This window comes from Scophthalmus maximus, chromosome 6 (assembly GCF_022379125.1).
Source record: "Scophthalmus maximus strain ysfricsl-2021 chromosome 6, ASM2237912v1, whole genome shotgun sequence".
In the NCBI taxonomy this organism is placed as follows: Eukaryota; Metazoa; Chordata; class Actinopteri; order Pleuronectiformes; family Scophthalmidae; genus Scophthalmus; species Scophthalmus maximus.
In genome coordinates, this window is record NC_061520.1 from 11,600,709 (window position 1) to 11,615,127 (window position 14,419).

Here is a 14,419-nt window from a genome sequence, read left to right on the forward strand (position 1 = left end):
TCATTATTTGTTATTGACTGTGAGGGCCAGTTAACTCTCCGTCTCTGAACCATCAATTACAAGGAACAGAGATTATACCCTAAAGCAAATGTTGAATTGATTTGGTCACATACATTTTTAACATCAGAACAAATCGTGCACTTAAAACATGCTCGAGTTCCCAATGAGCTCACCCATTTCGCTAGAGGCAAAACAAGACATAGTACGCATAAGTTGCTTGAGTTTTAAACTTTGGCGATTACATTGCTGGTGCAACATTTTCTTGCGTTCTCCCATCTGCGTGTGCCGGGGCAAATGTGCGTACGTCTTGGCAGGGAGCAGCTAGCCAAGACTAGCTCCCTCATCCCAGTTGGTCATGGATCACACAACAGCTGCTGCATGATATTTGCAGTTTCGCAGATTTCGTCCAAACCACGCTTCCAAACCAGGGCAGTGTGAAAATGAAAGTGTAAAATATTCATAAATATATACACTTGAAGACAACAAAAGGAATTTTAGACCAGACACTTTAGGGGTCCACTCACAGTGCAGCTATTTCCCTTCACTGCACCACTGGCTTATGATGGGGGTGTCGCTCTCTTTCTCTATTATGTGTGTCTGTGCGGGCACGCGTGTGTCCAATAGAAACAAACTTCTTTAAATTGAAATTCTACGAATAAAAAATTCAATTTTCGTGGGAAGTGCTAGTCCCGCCCAAGTCCCCCACCTTGATAACAGGGCAATGCTTAATGAATTGCAGGCTCCCCTATAACCTGTTCAGTCATTTGACAAGATTATTAAATATTTTTGGTTAATCTTTTTTGTTTCAAAAAGGAGCCACACTGTTAACCGAGCACGCCGAATTTCTCCATTAGCAATATCCTTACTATTTACAGTATTGTAGTGTTACCGTTTACAGGGCCAGACTCGGATATTGTTCTTAATTCAAAGCCACCTGAACATAGAAAAGAACACAAAACAATTAAAATCGTATGAGAGACAGATATGGTCAATAAATTAAAAAAATAATAATACTTCAAAACTCCCAAAGCTGATCACAATTTTTTTCTTTGCTCATTTAAGTTTTGGTTTCAGTACCAGTGTCTTTGTTTGATGCCAAGTTTTAATTTAAATACCAACAGGGTTCATACAATCCCAGAGATGACACTATGAAGAGTAGAAAAAAATATAGTCAGTCATCAGATTATTTCATTGCAACTGGCAGCGGTAAACTGAGGACTTTTTTTAGGCCCAGTATACAAACGTGTTGTATCTTTTCCCCACTATGAGTTCATGTACACCTCATAATGCTTATTTCTTTCTCACACTTTCACCTCCTCTTCATCATGTGTGTACACTATTAATACTCTTTAAAGTTCTGTATTTAATCAGTGTTAACCAGATCTTAAATGAATCAATAACCATTTAGACACTTTGTATCCTTGCTTCTGTATGCCTTGAGTAAATCCCTCATATGACGACTGTGCACAGCAAAAAATAACCATCACTTTGGCTGTTTGCTCCGTCTTTAGCTTTGAAACATCACCTCTTTTTCAAATCCCGGAGAACTATTTGAACACAACCATATCGTGTCATTATTACCACCTTTTCAGAACCTGAAGGCGATGAATAATAAAATCTTTTTTTAGATCCATAAATTATTCATAGAGACTATTGGGGGCAAAAAAGAGCGAGATATACAGATTAGGCAGAAACACGCCGTTTTCACTCTAGTTGAATTGACATAATTCAGACCTGTAAAAGTGTTTTTTCCCTCTTTTTCACCTGGAAAAAAACAAGAGCGGTGCTGCCTCAGACCTGTGTCGTTGCACTCAGCATCTTTTTTTCTTCAGTGGCTTTGATGAACTGCTTTGATGAAGAACTCCCGTGCCTTCTCTTCCTGTAGGCACCTGCACTTTCTTTTTCTTTAGCTGAATGCTCGATAACAAAAAGTTGAGAATAAAATTTTAGGGTCAATTATTTAGGTGGAACTTTGCCTGCCGTCTACAGCAGGATATTTTTTAACTTAGTATTTATTCAGGACGTTATAAAAAAAAAATCCAAGGCAATATTGCTTTTGTACTATGTGCAATAAACCATATTTTTTTGTACAAAAAGACAGTGCAACCCAGAGCACAGTTCAATTTTTAAAAGGAAGGAAAAAATACACAGTGACAAGACTCAAGTATACCGGAACCACATTCAACGCCCCTGGTAGAAAGATCACGGGTTAACATAAACAAGTTCTTTGGCTTGAACCATAGGGCCTTGTCAGTCTGAATTAAAAAAAGAATCATTGCATTAATTCTATAATGATTTTGATTTTCTAATCTTCTGTGGAGATTTAATTACATGCGATAAAAATAAAGAAACCCCCCCAATTGCGCCACACGTTGTGGTGTAGTGATTTGTTGAAGGAGCGGATTTGTCACATTTGCTCGACAGATTCATAAGAGTCGTACTGTTTGTGTAACACCTTTGTGTTGAGCTGTCTGCTGTAGTGCAGAGCACCACTGCAGCAGCAGCCCGAGTATGCTTTAGAGGGAGGCGTCGGTTGCCCTCTAGTGATAATGACAGGTACAGTGGATGTCAGTTGATATCACACGAAGCTCACTGTATAATTCAGTAGGTGCAGAGCTACTGAATATCAATGCAGCCATTCTACATCCAGTATGATGATTTCACAGGCAATCATCTTCTTGTAGTTTACATTCTATAGTCCATATGAAGGGACATAAGCCCATATAGCGAGAAAGATGTTGAACCCTGAGCACAAGCATTCATAGACCCCATGTCTAACAGTATAATACACTGACGCAAGAAACAAACATGAAATATCCTTACATAAGTCGAACTGATCGTTTTTCTGTAAATCTGAGAGCGAAAGCACGTTACATTCACTTTGTCTCATTCACACCTGTGCACAGATGTTGAATACGGAATAAAAACACTGACTTCAATCTACATGTTTCTATTTTTTGCCACATATAAAATGTCGTAACAAAGATGGGGAACTCCCAGCGTGATCTTGTCACCGGTAAGAGTTCGTAGTACCTACAATGTCTTGAATCAGTAGCCAAACCCCCCGCAAGCTCGGGTTTGTGGCCTATGTGACGAGGCAAGCGGCCCGTCAACCTTTGAATGCTTTCCAGCTTTGATCCGTGTCCCGTTCCTATCAGGGAGTCTTAAGGCTCTGAGGCGCTCAGCTGGCAGCATGAGCATCCGCGTCCAAGTCTGAGGCCTCGGCCTCGTCAGCAGATCCATTCATGGAGGGGTAAGGCCTTGGCTGGTCCAAGTTTACATAGTTAACCTTCAGACTGATGTAGTGCTCTCCTTCCAGGCAGGACAGGATGTGTTGTACTTCTGTGACCAGGCTGTGGAAGCTGGGTCTGCACTCAGGCTCTGGGTCCCAACATATCAGCATGATCGAAAACCTGTGGAATGAATAAATGTCTAAATGAGGGAATGAGTCGGTGCATGAGTATCTAAGCACGTGAGTCAACCACTGTATACTATACTATATACTATACATATAATAACAGCGAGTCTCCTGAAAAAAAGTTGTAGGGATGATTCTTACAGAGTATCAGGGCAAAACTGTGGCTGTGGAAGCCGACGTCCCTTCAACAAGAAGTGTGTGATGTCATAGGGGTCCACCTCTGGATACGGGCTCGCACCTCTGGTCAACAACTCCCACATTAAGATGCCATACGACCACTAGGAAACGGATAAGCAGTGTCTTGTAAATAGATGGTAAATGGACTGTATTTATACAGCGCTATTCTAGTCTTATTGACCGCTCAAAGCGCTTTACAGCACAAGTCACATTCACCCATTCACACACATTCACACAGTGCTGCTATTTCTGTCACATTCATAAACTGCCGGAAAAGCTGTCAAGAGGCAATTAATGGTTAAGTGGCGGACTGGGGGAAGCGGGATCAAACCGCCTACCTTCCGTTTAGCGGACTACCGTCTCACCCTGTGTACCAGTAGATACAAATATCATAGATTTCAACATATTTCTGTGGCCTTGATTACGTGAACTCACCACATCCGACTTGATCGTGAACTTCTGTGTTTGCAGGCTTTCGATTGCCATCCACTTCACCGGCAGCTTTACCCGTTTGTGATCTTGAATGCTGTAGTATTCCTTGTCGTAGATGTCCCTCGCCATGCCGAAATCGGCCACCTTCACCGTGAAGGTTTCATCCAGCCTGAAAAGAGGTTGGAGAGTGGATCATCTCCACAAACAGATATCATATCTGTGTTGATCACCTCCGATTATCCCATTAGTGATTTGTCACGCAAAGGTGGGATGTATGACTCTCGAATTGTCTCAGGGAAAGCAGAGCGCTTATCAAACTATTCCTTTAATATGTAGAGAAAATAAACAACATTTTTTTAATTATACCATTTGTCACCTTTGTGCTATATCATGCAAAATGTAATTTGCTGCTTACATTAAATAGATGGGAGTATTCCATAGCTTACACCTTTACAGTACAGCATGTAGGTGACACATGAACTGAAATGGGCCCCCTGTAGTCAAGACAAAGCTTTTTCCACTGACATGTCAGTGGCCAGTAATCAGAGTATGATTCACACTCACATGCAGTTACGTGCAGCTAGGTCTCTGTGGACAAATTTTTTCTTAGCTAAATATTCCATCCCCTTGGCAACCTGAAGCCCAAATCCAATCAGGTCTTTCACTGTTGGGTTCTGTGGAGGACAGAGAAATAATTAAAAGAGCTGACTAAGCCAGAGCGCATCGTGTGCAGTTGCAAAAAAGAGAAATCTAGCCAGGTTGACGGAGCAAATATTCACGGTCATGACCCTTATGTTCCAGAATGTTTCATTGCGTAATTTACCCTTTTCTCCGAACGGATGAAATGACGCACATCCCCATGCTTCATGTACGGAAGCACCACCAGAGGGAGTCCTTCTTTAGGCAGCATGATGCCCAGCAGGGACAATATGTTCGGGTGGTCGAAACCTTTCATGATGATGCCTTCTCTGAGGAACTGGTCCACCTCCCCCAAATCTGAGATCCCTGTTTGTGAAACATACACTGTTACATAGTCCACCAGCTAAGAGCTCATGCAATGATGATTTCCTTTGTGAGATAGGTGGTCACATACTGTTCAGTGATTTAACAGCACAGTGGATCTCCTGCTTTTTGCTGTCTATCAGGTATCCATGATAAACTGTCCCAAAGTGGCCTGCAGACAAAGAAATGGTGGCTGAAAGTTGCTCTGTGCTGAAGTGTGAGAAAGAAAGAGAGATGCATACCTTTGCCAATTATCTGGCTATCTTCAATCCTGAGCATCTCAGCAGGGATGAGCACGTCTTTAACCTCTTCGAGGAGATCAGAGCTCAGGCTGACCATTGAGATATTGTCCCGTGGCACCAAAGGGAGGGACAAATGATCATAGCTGGCAGCATATAATAAACCCTGGAAGGCTATTCCTCCTGAACCCGATGTTTGATGGGACAGATCTACTATAACACACAAGAGGAAACACACAAAATAGTGATATAGAATTGTAAAAAAGGCTGTTGTACGTTTTGGTACGACTCGTGCCCTATACACTTTGTCCAATGTATTTCTTTATTTGACTTAAGTTGGTTGTTGAATGTATATATTCTTCACCAAAACACACATTTGTTTTTAGAGGTGCAAAGTCATCAAAGCATTCGATTGAATGAATATAATATGAATATTTTACTTATCATTTGTCCGATTAATTTGTGCCTGTTTATCATCAGTTTCTGTACACCACAATGATTTATAAAACACATCTATACATCTAAAAGGTTGCGCGTCACAGGGCTGATGCAGGATTAAAACTAGGTTTTCCGTGAATGTGGGTTCAGAATACACACCTCGTCTGTAATCACCTGTTGGTGAGAAATCAGAGTTGCTGCCCACGCGGCTCCGTGAAAGCCTCGTTGATAAACGATTCTCAATGTTGGCTGGAAGGACACATTGGGTGTAATTTGAAAATGACTTAGCAGGAAACGATGAAAACATACACATCATATTCACAGTTATGTTTTAGCAGCTTGTGTCAAGAGGTAGCAGAATTATTCTCACCTCTCTTTTTCTTCTTGACATGGATCATCACAATTAATGCGAGGCCAGCACCTACTACCAATGCAGCAATGATGCCCAGCACGATGCCCGCAATCACAGTGTTGTTGTCGCCATTTACTACAGTACCCACATCGTATGCTTCCCCGTTCACGAACACCTGCGGTAGTGAAACAGATGGTTACTCTTTGTTAAGTGTATTGATTTATTATCAGTTGATTTAGGTTCAAGATTATGATTTCAAAAAAAGGATTCTCTCACCCTGACGGGAGATCCCTCACTGGGAATATCCAGGCCTTTAGGAATCCTACACGTCAGTTCATTTAACAGAACCTGAGCGTGGCAGTCCGCACCGCCTATGGTCATTGTGATCTTCATGCATTTGCTCACTGTGTTCAGTTTGCTATGCTGTTACACGTGGCAAAAAAAAACAACAGTTTAGGAGTTTAAAGACAGTGGTAATTTGTATAATACACTGAGGAGTGCAGATGATGCAGCGCAATCATTGCTCACAAATTAGCAGTGCGTGTGTGTGTGTAAACATACATGCAGCGAAACTTCCGTATCTCCTGGTTTTAGAAGTAATCTCCTGTCATCGTTTTCAAAGGGGATGACTTTGGGATCCGGGTGGTAGTCAAAGCGTCTCTTCCAGAGGTTATCCTTTCCATCCATGTGAATTGAAATCTCTCCCGTCTCAGACTTGTCCTCCAGTAGTTCCTCTTGGAAAGCGGGGGCCCAGCACTCCATATGCGTGGCATTTTTTGTACCCTTGCAGACCTCAAGTGAAGGCAACAAATACAATATTGTTTGAAAATCACAACAGAAAAAGTCAGGCATAATAGGAAAACATTATTCAGAAAGAATGTGGCCAGGATCACAAACTGCAGCGCATGTTAATGAGTCAACTTACTTGTTGCAGGAATTGCATGTGGGGATCTTTGGGAGTGTACTGAACCACGGTTTTGTGAGCAGAGTCAAGATTTTCACCTTCTATCACCAGCTTGGAGCCGCTGTATGTATAAATGTACAGCACAAATGAGCATTTAAATAAATTCATGTCATTGAGTTCTTTTATGCAAAAACATGGTTTGAATTATTATGAATTTGAAGCACGCGTCACCAGAGCAGACTAGGATGAGTGTCCTACCTCTGCAAACTGCAGCGAGGATACACAGAGGTTATGACAGGGTTCGTCTCGTAGAAGAACATTTTAGGGGTCGTCACGTGGAAGCTGTCGATAACAACCTTCACAGGCACCTTCCCGATACCTGCTGCGGCTGCTGTTTGGCAGACGATCGAAGACAAATCCCCACCTCCTTCAGGGGCACTGAAAGCAATACCGATCACAGAAACCAAAATAAGTAAAGTACTCGAATCCTTCATTAAAACAGACATCTGAACACAGTGAAAGGAATGTGGTGTAGACTGCACACATGAAGATATAGCCATCTATTTTGCTCACCTCTGAATGTCACACTTGTTGTTAGCAAAGAATACGTCTCTCTGTATCCCTGAATCAAGATATCTGCCTGTCAGTGTCACCACTGTTCCTCCAAACACGGGCCCATGGTCAGGTCGGATTTCTGTTATGCTTGGTTCCTTATCGGACAGAGGTGAAATGTATCCCGTTACAATCCGCAAAATGTAATACATCGTCCAATAGAAGAAGAAAAAAGAAGTTTCAACTGCATTAACTATGTTATATTCTCACCACGAAGGAGAAGCCAAGCCTCTGAGCTATGCCTTCGATTGAGTAGCGACCCTCCACTTCCCCTTCGTGCACTTCCAGAGTGATGTTAATGTTCCGGTTTGGTCTTTTTTCCTGAATCTTGCACACAAGCCTGTATTAAGGACACACGAAGTAATGTTTCTTTGTGAGTGAGGAGCTTGTGAGTCAAAAATGAATAGCAGAAAATGTGGCCAGTTATCATTTACACAGTATTCCAAAAATGTTCCAATGCCAGGAGAACACAGAAATATTTGCCGATTGATTTCAAAGCATCAAGCGTGTCTTCCAAGGATAAAATGTTCTGAGAAAGTTCTCCTCTTTCTCAAGTTACATAATAGATTTTCTTTAAATGTTCTTGTTTGGAATGAAATTCAAATGAGTACAGTATTAGCTTGTTAATCCATTGTATGTGCTGCTAAAACGAAATGTTGGAAATTGTCGTACTTTTGCTGTTGTGTTTGGGAAAGAACATCAATTTGAACAAGAATGGTGCTATGATTTATAAAAGTTTCTACATGAAGTTGAAGTTGTGGAAGTGCCAGTTAACTGGCTGACTTGTGTTAAATGGTGCACAGAACTTCCAACATCATGCTGAGATGATCGACTGTGTGTGAGATGGTAAATGCCGTATTTCGTATCGGAGCTGCTCACACTTCACTGCTGCTCTTCTCCGGCAGGACGGTGCACACGTTTCCAGAGCCCACCGTGACGATGTGGGTTTTGTCGCTGATGATGGCGTGTCGCGACTGAAACTCCCAACCGCACAAGGTCACTTCTGTCTCACCTCCAACAGGTGCCATTTTAGGGAAAAACTGCAGACAGAAGGAATTACCATCGAGAAATATCCATCAACATTTCAGTCCAGAAGTGTTTGAAGAGGTAAGAGACAACTTTCGGGCCCTTAGTGGTTCCAGGTGGTATTATTGATTTGTCTCTAGTCTTGTCTCTAGTCCTAAAGACGCTGCAGTAGCAAGACGCCGGTAAAGGACGCAGGTACTTTCCCTCAGAGCTCCTGAGGAAGTTGCCGACGCCTCTTTCTCTTTTGGAGATTACGGAGTAGAAGAATGAAGTACGTTCACTGAAGCTCCTACTTTCGTGCTCCTAGCGTTAAGCAATTTGTACAAATAACCTGGAGTTAGTGTTAGGTAGGCTGGTTGTGTTTACTGATCTAGCAGAAGGAAACAGGCCAACCATGTCGTTTCTGAAGACTGTCAAGTCCCGGCGCTCTCTGCACGGAGTGAATGCCCGACCGCAAGGTTCACTCGATTCATCTCTTTTTCTATAAATCTCCTTCTTCGCCCGCTTTTCTTCCTATGTCAATTATTTTTCTCTCACGAGGTGGAGTTGTTTTTGTCAATTCGGCTGTTCCGTCATCGGACAATTCCATAACTGGGCATAGATAGGCTACTGGGAGAACTCTATTTTCTCCCTTGTTTTGATTACGCAATGGGTTATGCAAGGCCGCATCCCGGTGGCCAAGAGAATAACATGGCGAAAGGCTTATAGGGAGACAAATGTTGTTGTTTTCTCTTTCATTTGAACATCATAGTGTCAAGTTTAAGCCAAAGAGTTGTAAAAAGAGATCTACCTCTGTTATGATGGGTGCACAAGTGTCTGTGTTCCACTGCGAGGTGCACTCGTGCTGCCTCGAGCAGACTCCTGAGCACCAGCCACAGTCCATGAAGCGCGGAGCCGTCAGACACATGAGGCATGTCACTAAATGTGCACACCCTGGTCCTGCAGATGGCACCCTGAACATCTTGATGAAGGAGAGAGGAAGTTGAGGGTGGACTAATCCAGATTCACAAGAGTTAAAAAAAAAAAAAAAGGCAAAAGATAAGCAGTACTTTTTTTTTTACCTTATTTCCAACTACAAAGAGAAGTGAATCCTCTTGGTACACGGCTGCTGTCCTGGATACTGCAGTTTCTCCCAGAGAATAATTGGCATAAACAGTCGGCTTGTAAAGGGTGAGGATCACCTGAATCAGTGAGACCGAGAGGCGATGTCAGAAAGATTTTTGTTTTTTGGGAAATCGTAACTGTTACCTGCGGCTGATGGTCAGACAGAACAATGTACAAATGTCTTATTGAAGCATGAGACTGCGAAAAAATGTTTGCGAGCAAGAAAAGCTAACAAATAAGGCAATAACACAATAATGGTGATACCTGCAGTATCCTGCCATCGGAGGTACCAAAGTGGCCCAGTGTGTGAGTTTCAATAGTGGTGACCAGGACAGCGGTGAACAGGACATCTCTCATCTGCCTGTCGAAGAGGTCTACTCTGTAGTAGGGACTTGACACCAGAGTGGGCTTGGCGCTGCATGTGTCATTTCCTTCAGAGCTCTGGGCAAGTGGATGAAACGCACACAGAGAAAAACGTGTTGGCACTTAGTCAGCGACAGGAATTCAGATACTAAAGATTTCATTGTCGGCCTTCTCGGCCCTGTATCTGCCCCATTTTTCGGGCACGGGTCTCTCCTCCTGAGCAGATACGGCATGTTTACATGCGGAACCCCTCGGTTTGAGTGGACGTGGGGTAGAAAGAGTAAGCAGAGAGGATCACTGTTCATTGGTTTCAGAGAGGAAGTGCTCTGGCCTCACTGTAACGAGCTGTGAGAGACACGGGGTCATAAAACAGCAGCTCGGTCATTATTTCTCAGACAGAGACGGTCAGATATACTGAGACTGGACTTTCCATTCCTTCACACATAAAAACAGTGGATGACATGTGTGTGTGTGCGAACTGTTGGCAGAGCATCATGAGTCCCACTGGTTCATTAAAAGTAGTTCTTTAAAAACTACAAAAAAGAAAAGATTTGTTAAACTAATGGTAAACACTTCCACTCTATTACTCACTTTAGCTGACTTGCCCCAGTCTGCCCATGTTTGCTTCCCACTACTATGCACTAAGTTTTTTTTTAATCACACACATCCCATCCTAGAACTTGAACGCAGGGAGTAGACACTAAACAGTTTGAAGAGTTTATGTTCATGAAGACTGCGTCATCCAGCGTTTGAATGAAAAATGTTGATTGTTTCCTCCGTGCCCCTCGCGTTTTTTTCCCCCTATTTGCTCCTCAAATAAAATGCGTAACAGCCAGGCACAGTATTACACTGTCCCACTGCCACTACTTTTATCAGCAGGATTTATAACTTGTGTGTGTTGGCACACATTGCCGTAGGTGTGCACATGGCCGCAAGAGCTCAAAGGACACAGTCTGAACTCCGTGGAAGGAAACGACCACACCTTTAGTATTTTGTCAAAGAGCCACAGAGCAATGCTCTGCTCAGTGTAGGTGTTTTGAGAGGGGGAGGATTGAGATTCAACCTTTTGTGTTTTCTTTACATTCCTCCTACAAAGAACAATGACCAGGATCAAATCAAAAAACAAGAGGTAAACCCAGCAAGTGGAAGATTCTATCTAAGTGCTGTGAATATATCAATGTGTGCTTTATCGTGAAATGCATATCTGACAAATAACAATGTTCATATCAAATCCATGGTTGGGGTTAGGTTACTGTAAGCAAAAGACAGTTGCCTCCCGTTTACTAGGAAATACTGAAACTTAACAGAGAGGGAGAGCAGAGAAATGGCGTGGCAAATGTGCAGGTCACACGTCTGACTCATCCACCTCTCCCAGTTTTCCAAACTGGCCTTTTCTCCCTCTATCACACACACACACATGCACTCACACACACACACACACACACACACACACACACACACACACACACACACACACACACACACACACACACACACACACACACACACACACACACACACACACACACACAGGTATACAACATTACAGTAGTTAAGATTTACATTATGTGCTAACCATAGTGTCATTTATTGAATACCATCCCTCATTGCTCAAGACGAGAAGACTTTGAGTTTAATGATAAACCACATTGTCCCGATCAGAGGTGACTTAATAACACTGTGTTTGACTATGTTTGTCACTTCCCCTCTGGGCATAGGGGACCTTTGTACTCCTTCTCCCCTCTGAAGACAGCCTGTCATAAAAAATAGAAGAAAAAAAATACTCACTTCATGTGGGCAGCTCTCGCACGGCTGGAAGTGGCAGAGGCCTCTGGACAGCTGCTCTTTGCCCGAATTGCAGCAGGCCTCCACACCCAGATCTATCGCTTGGTTTACTTTAGTCAAAGGAAAGACACACAGGGCTGAGTTTTTTTGAGGCTCACCATGCTCATCCACCTCTGCAAACACCCCATACAGAATATCTTCCGTCAGCTCTACCCCCAGCTCATCGGCCAGGTCCTTCCCTGCTCGCCCCAAGTGGGCCGCCTGAAGTCCATTATACACAATGTCCTTGAAAGCCTCTCTCCGCCTCCTCCTGCGCTTGGGTTCGTACCGGCACTCAAGGACCACCTCTCTGTACATCCACACCTCCGGAATCCCTATCGGCAGGCGCCCCAGACGAGTCTGAAACGCTGAATTGCTCTTTAAAGGATCTTCTCTCTGCAGCGACAGAAAGTACACGTAGTCCTTGGTATAGAAGCTGTAGATGTAATTAATCCTGTACGAGTCCTGCAGCGTGGGGAGCACTGTCAGGCCATCCATGACCATATGGAAGCCATCTTCAGTTGAAAGTGGCCTCACCGCTGATATCGACCTCCTCGGATACCTCTGCGCCACTTTGTCATCGACAGACGCTGCAACAAAGAAAAGCGTCGTGGCCACCTGTTCAACGATGGCGACGGTGGTGCCAAACGGGCTTGCCAGACAGTCGGGACAGTTAGTCGGAGAGTTCCGCTCTCTTTTGTATAAGCACCGAGGCTCCGGCTTTGGGGCGCTAATGTCAATGAAGTGACAGATGCCGTTCTGGGTACTCCCACAAATGTACAGGTATGGCAAGATAAATTCGGCGGGATCCAAAAGCAGGACCTCATTGTCTGTATTCACTGGATCCCCAGGATCTGCTTCCATGTCACACGCCTGACAGGTTTCACATTCTGGGCTGCCAACAGGTCCAGTTCTCACCTCCCATATTTTTTCCATGGTATAGTTGACCGCCTCTATTACGTTCTGGCATCCAACATACACCTGTGGCTGATGCACATCCCAGTGCACTGCGATGTTCTGTATGGGTTTGTCTGACTGAAAGTGGGGGAGGGCGTATTTTACAGTGAAATCCACCAGCCTGCGTGGGGCAGTAGGACACGTGTGCTGTCCTGAGGCGATGTGTGTTTGTATCCATATGCATACTGTCAGCAAAGCGGCCCAAGTGACCATCTCCACGTCACAGTCCACTGTGATCGATTGCTACCTGTGAGATACTTTCCTAGATGAGAACATTCTGGGTCACTGGCAGGATCACTGTGCGGGAAGACAGACAAGGAATTTGGAGGGTTAACAGGCAGAGCAGTAACATGTGATTCTCCCACTCAACAGAGTTTCTCTGCTTTTGACGTGGATGTGGATACTGTAAACATTTTCCGCTCGTTTAAACTGAGGAATACGGCATGAGGAACTGAGGAGTAGTATCGGCCGCTGCTAAGTGTTGAAATAGTTGCCGCTTTTGAATTGAAGCATTTACAACCAAAGATAAATCGGACTTAATATGCAGCACACATGTGGCAAAGCTGTGAGACTGTAAAGGTGATGAAGCCAGTGGAAAAAGAAGTTGGAGCAGTCTCCATAAAATCCACTGTGGGCAAGACATGACATGCTGCAACATGTGGAGCAATTATGGAAATGTTCAGGACCCTAGAGAGTCAAACAACTGAATAAACACAGAGAAATACAACTAAGCCTAATATTGTAAACATTTAAAAAATATATATAAAAAATGAATGGGTGCTAATATATGTATATACTGTATTTCATCAGTTACCCAGTATGTCTAATTTTAATACACCACTGGACATTGGACAACTATTTTCAACACAGAGAGGAGCATATGATGCCTAATTAAAGTGAGAATTTTAATCTTAAGATTACTGTTAGAATTAAATCCCATATTCAGGAAACGAGGGCTGGCGAGTTGCGCATCACGACCAAAGTGTGTTGACTCATTCATTAACGTGGACCACTCACAGCTCCAGACATCCTCCCTCCCTAAATGAAATAATAAACAACTCTTACCTTGCTTTGAAAAGGTGTGGAAATTTGCTGAAATATGTCCTAAAAGTCCCAACGTGTGATATGTTTTTTTCAATTATTTTTTTGATTAGTGAGGCTCCTCACTGACCCGCCTCCGTGCACTCACCTGACAGCGCTGGACAACCACTGGCACGGAGTTCGCCCCGACACCGAACTGCATCGAGCTACTGAGAACCTGCGGTGTGCGGATTGGAAACAGGATGTCTCAGCCGGCTTCAAAATAAAAGCAGACCGGGACACACGGTGGTAAGTGTGGGCCTGAAATGGAGGCAAAACTCCAGCGAGGAGAAATTCACATCAAAGCAGAACATCAAATATTCTAATGAGAATGAAACAGAGGAGAACAGCCACGTTCGCCAAACGGGTGTGGAATCAGGAGCAGCCAGACTTGGTTGCAGATTCTTGAGGACATTACTTTAATTTTTTCTGACGCATTTGTCCAAAGCAATTACCAATCATCGAGGCAGCATTAAGGGATAGCACACTGG

At 43.5% G+C, this 14,419-nt stretch overlaps 1 protein-coding gene across 3 annotated transcripts; it reads right to left on the reverse strand.

Moving 5' to 3' along the window:
- Positions 1 to 1,084: 1,084 nt before the first annotated feature.
- On the reverse strand, positions 1,085 to 14,101 carry LOC118309549 (macrophage-stimulating protein receptor). 3 transcript variants are annotated; one of them, XM_035631804.2, is made up of 21 exons: positions 14,038 to 14,101; positions 11,856 to 13,145; positions 9,969 to 10,145; positions 9,662 to 9,781; positions 9,391 to 9,561; positions 8,454 to 8,614; positions 7,785 to 7,914; positions 7,536 to 7,672; positions 7,221 to 7,400; positions 6,984 to 7,083; positions 6,620 to 6,850; positions 6,335 to 6,481; positions 6,077 to 6,233; positions 5,866 to 5,955; positions 5,272 to 5,481; positions 5,121 to 5,201; positions 4,851 to 5,032; positions 4,592 to 4,701; positions 4,031 to 4,196; positions 3,560 to 3,696; positions 1,085 to 3,413 (listed from the first exon to the last, which is right to left on the reverse strand). In XM_035631804.2, the coding sequence occupies exons 2-21, from the start codon at positions 13,059 to 13,061 to the stop codon at positions 3,182 to 3,184; spliced, it is 4,125 nt and encodes a 1,374-aa protein (XP_035487697.1). In that variant the 5' UTR covers positions 13,062 to 13,145; positions 14,038 to 14,101; the 3' UTR covers positions 1,085 to 3,181. The 3 variants fall into 3 exon arrangements, with proteins under 3 accessions (XP_035487697.1, XP_035487698.1, XP_035487696.1); XM_035631805.2 differs by having other exon boundaries at positions 5,272 to 5,478; positions 13,914 to 14,068; XM_035631803.2 differs by having other exon boundaries at positions 13,914 to 14,068.
- Between the last annotated feature and the right edge of the window lie 318 nt (positions 14,102 to 14,419).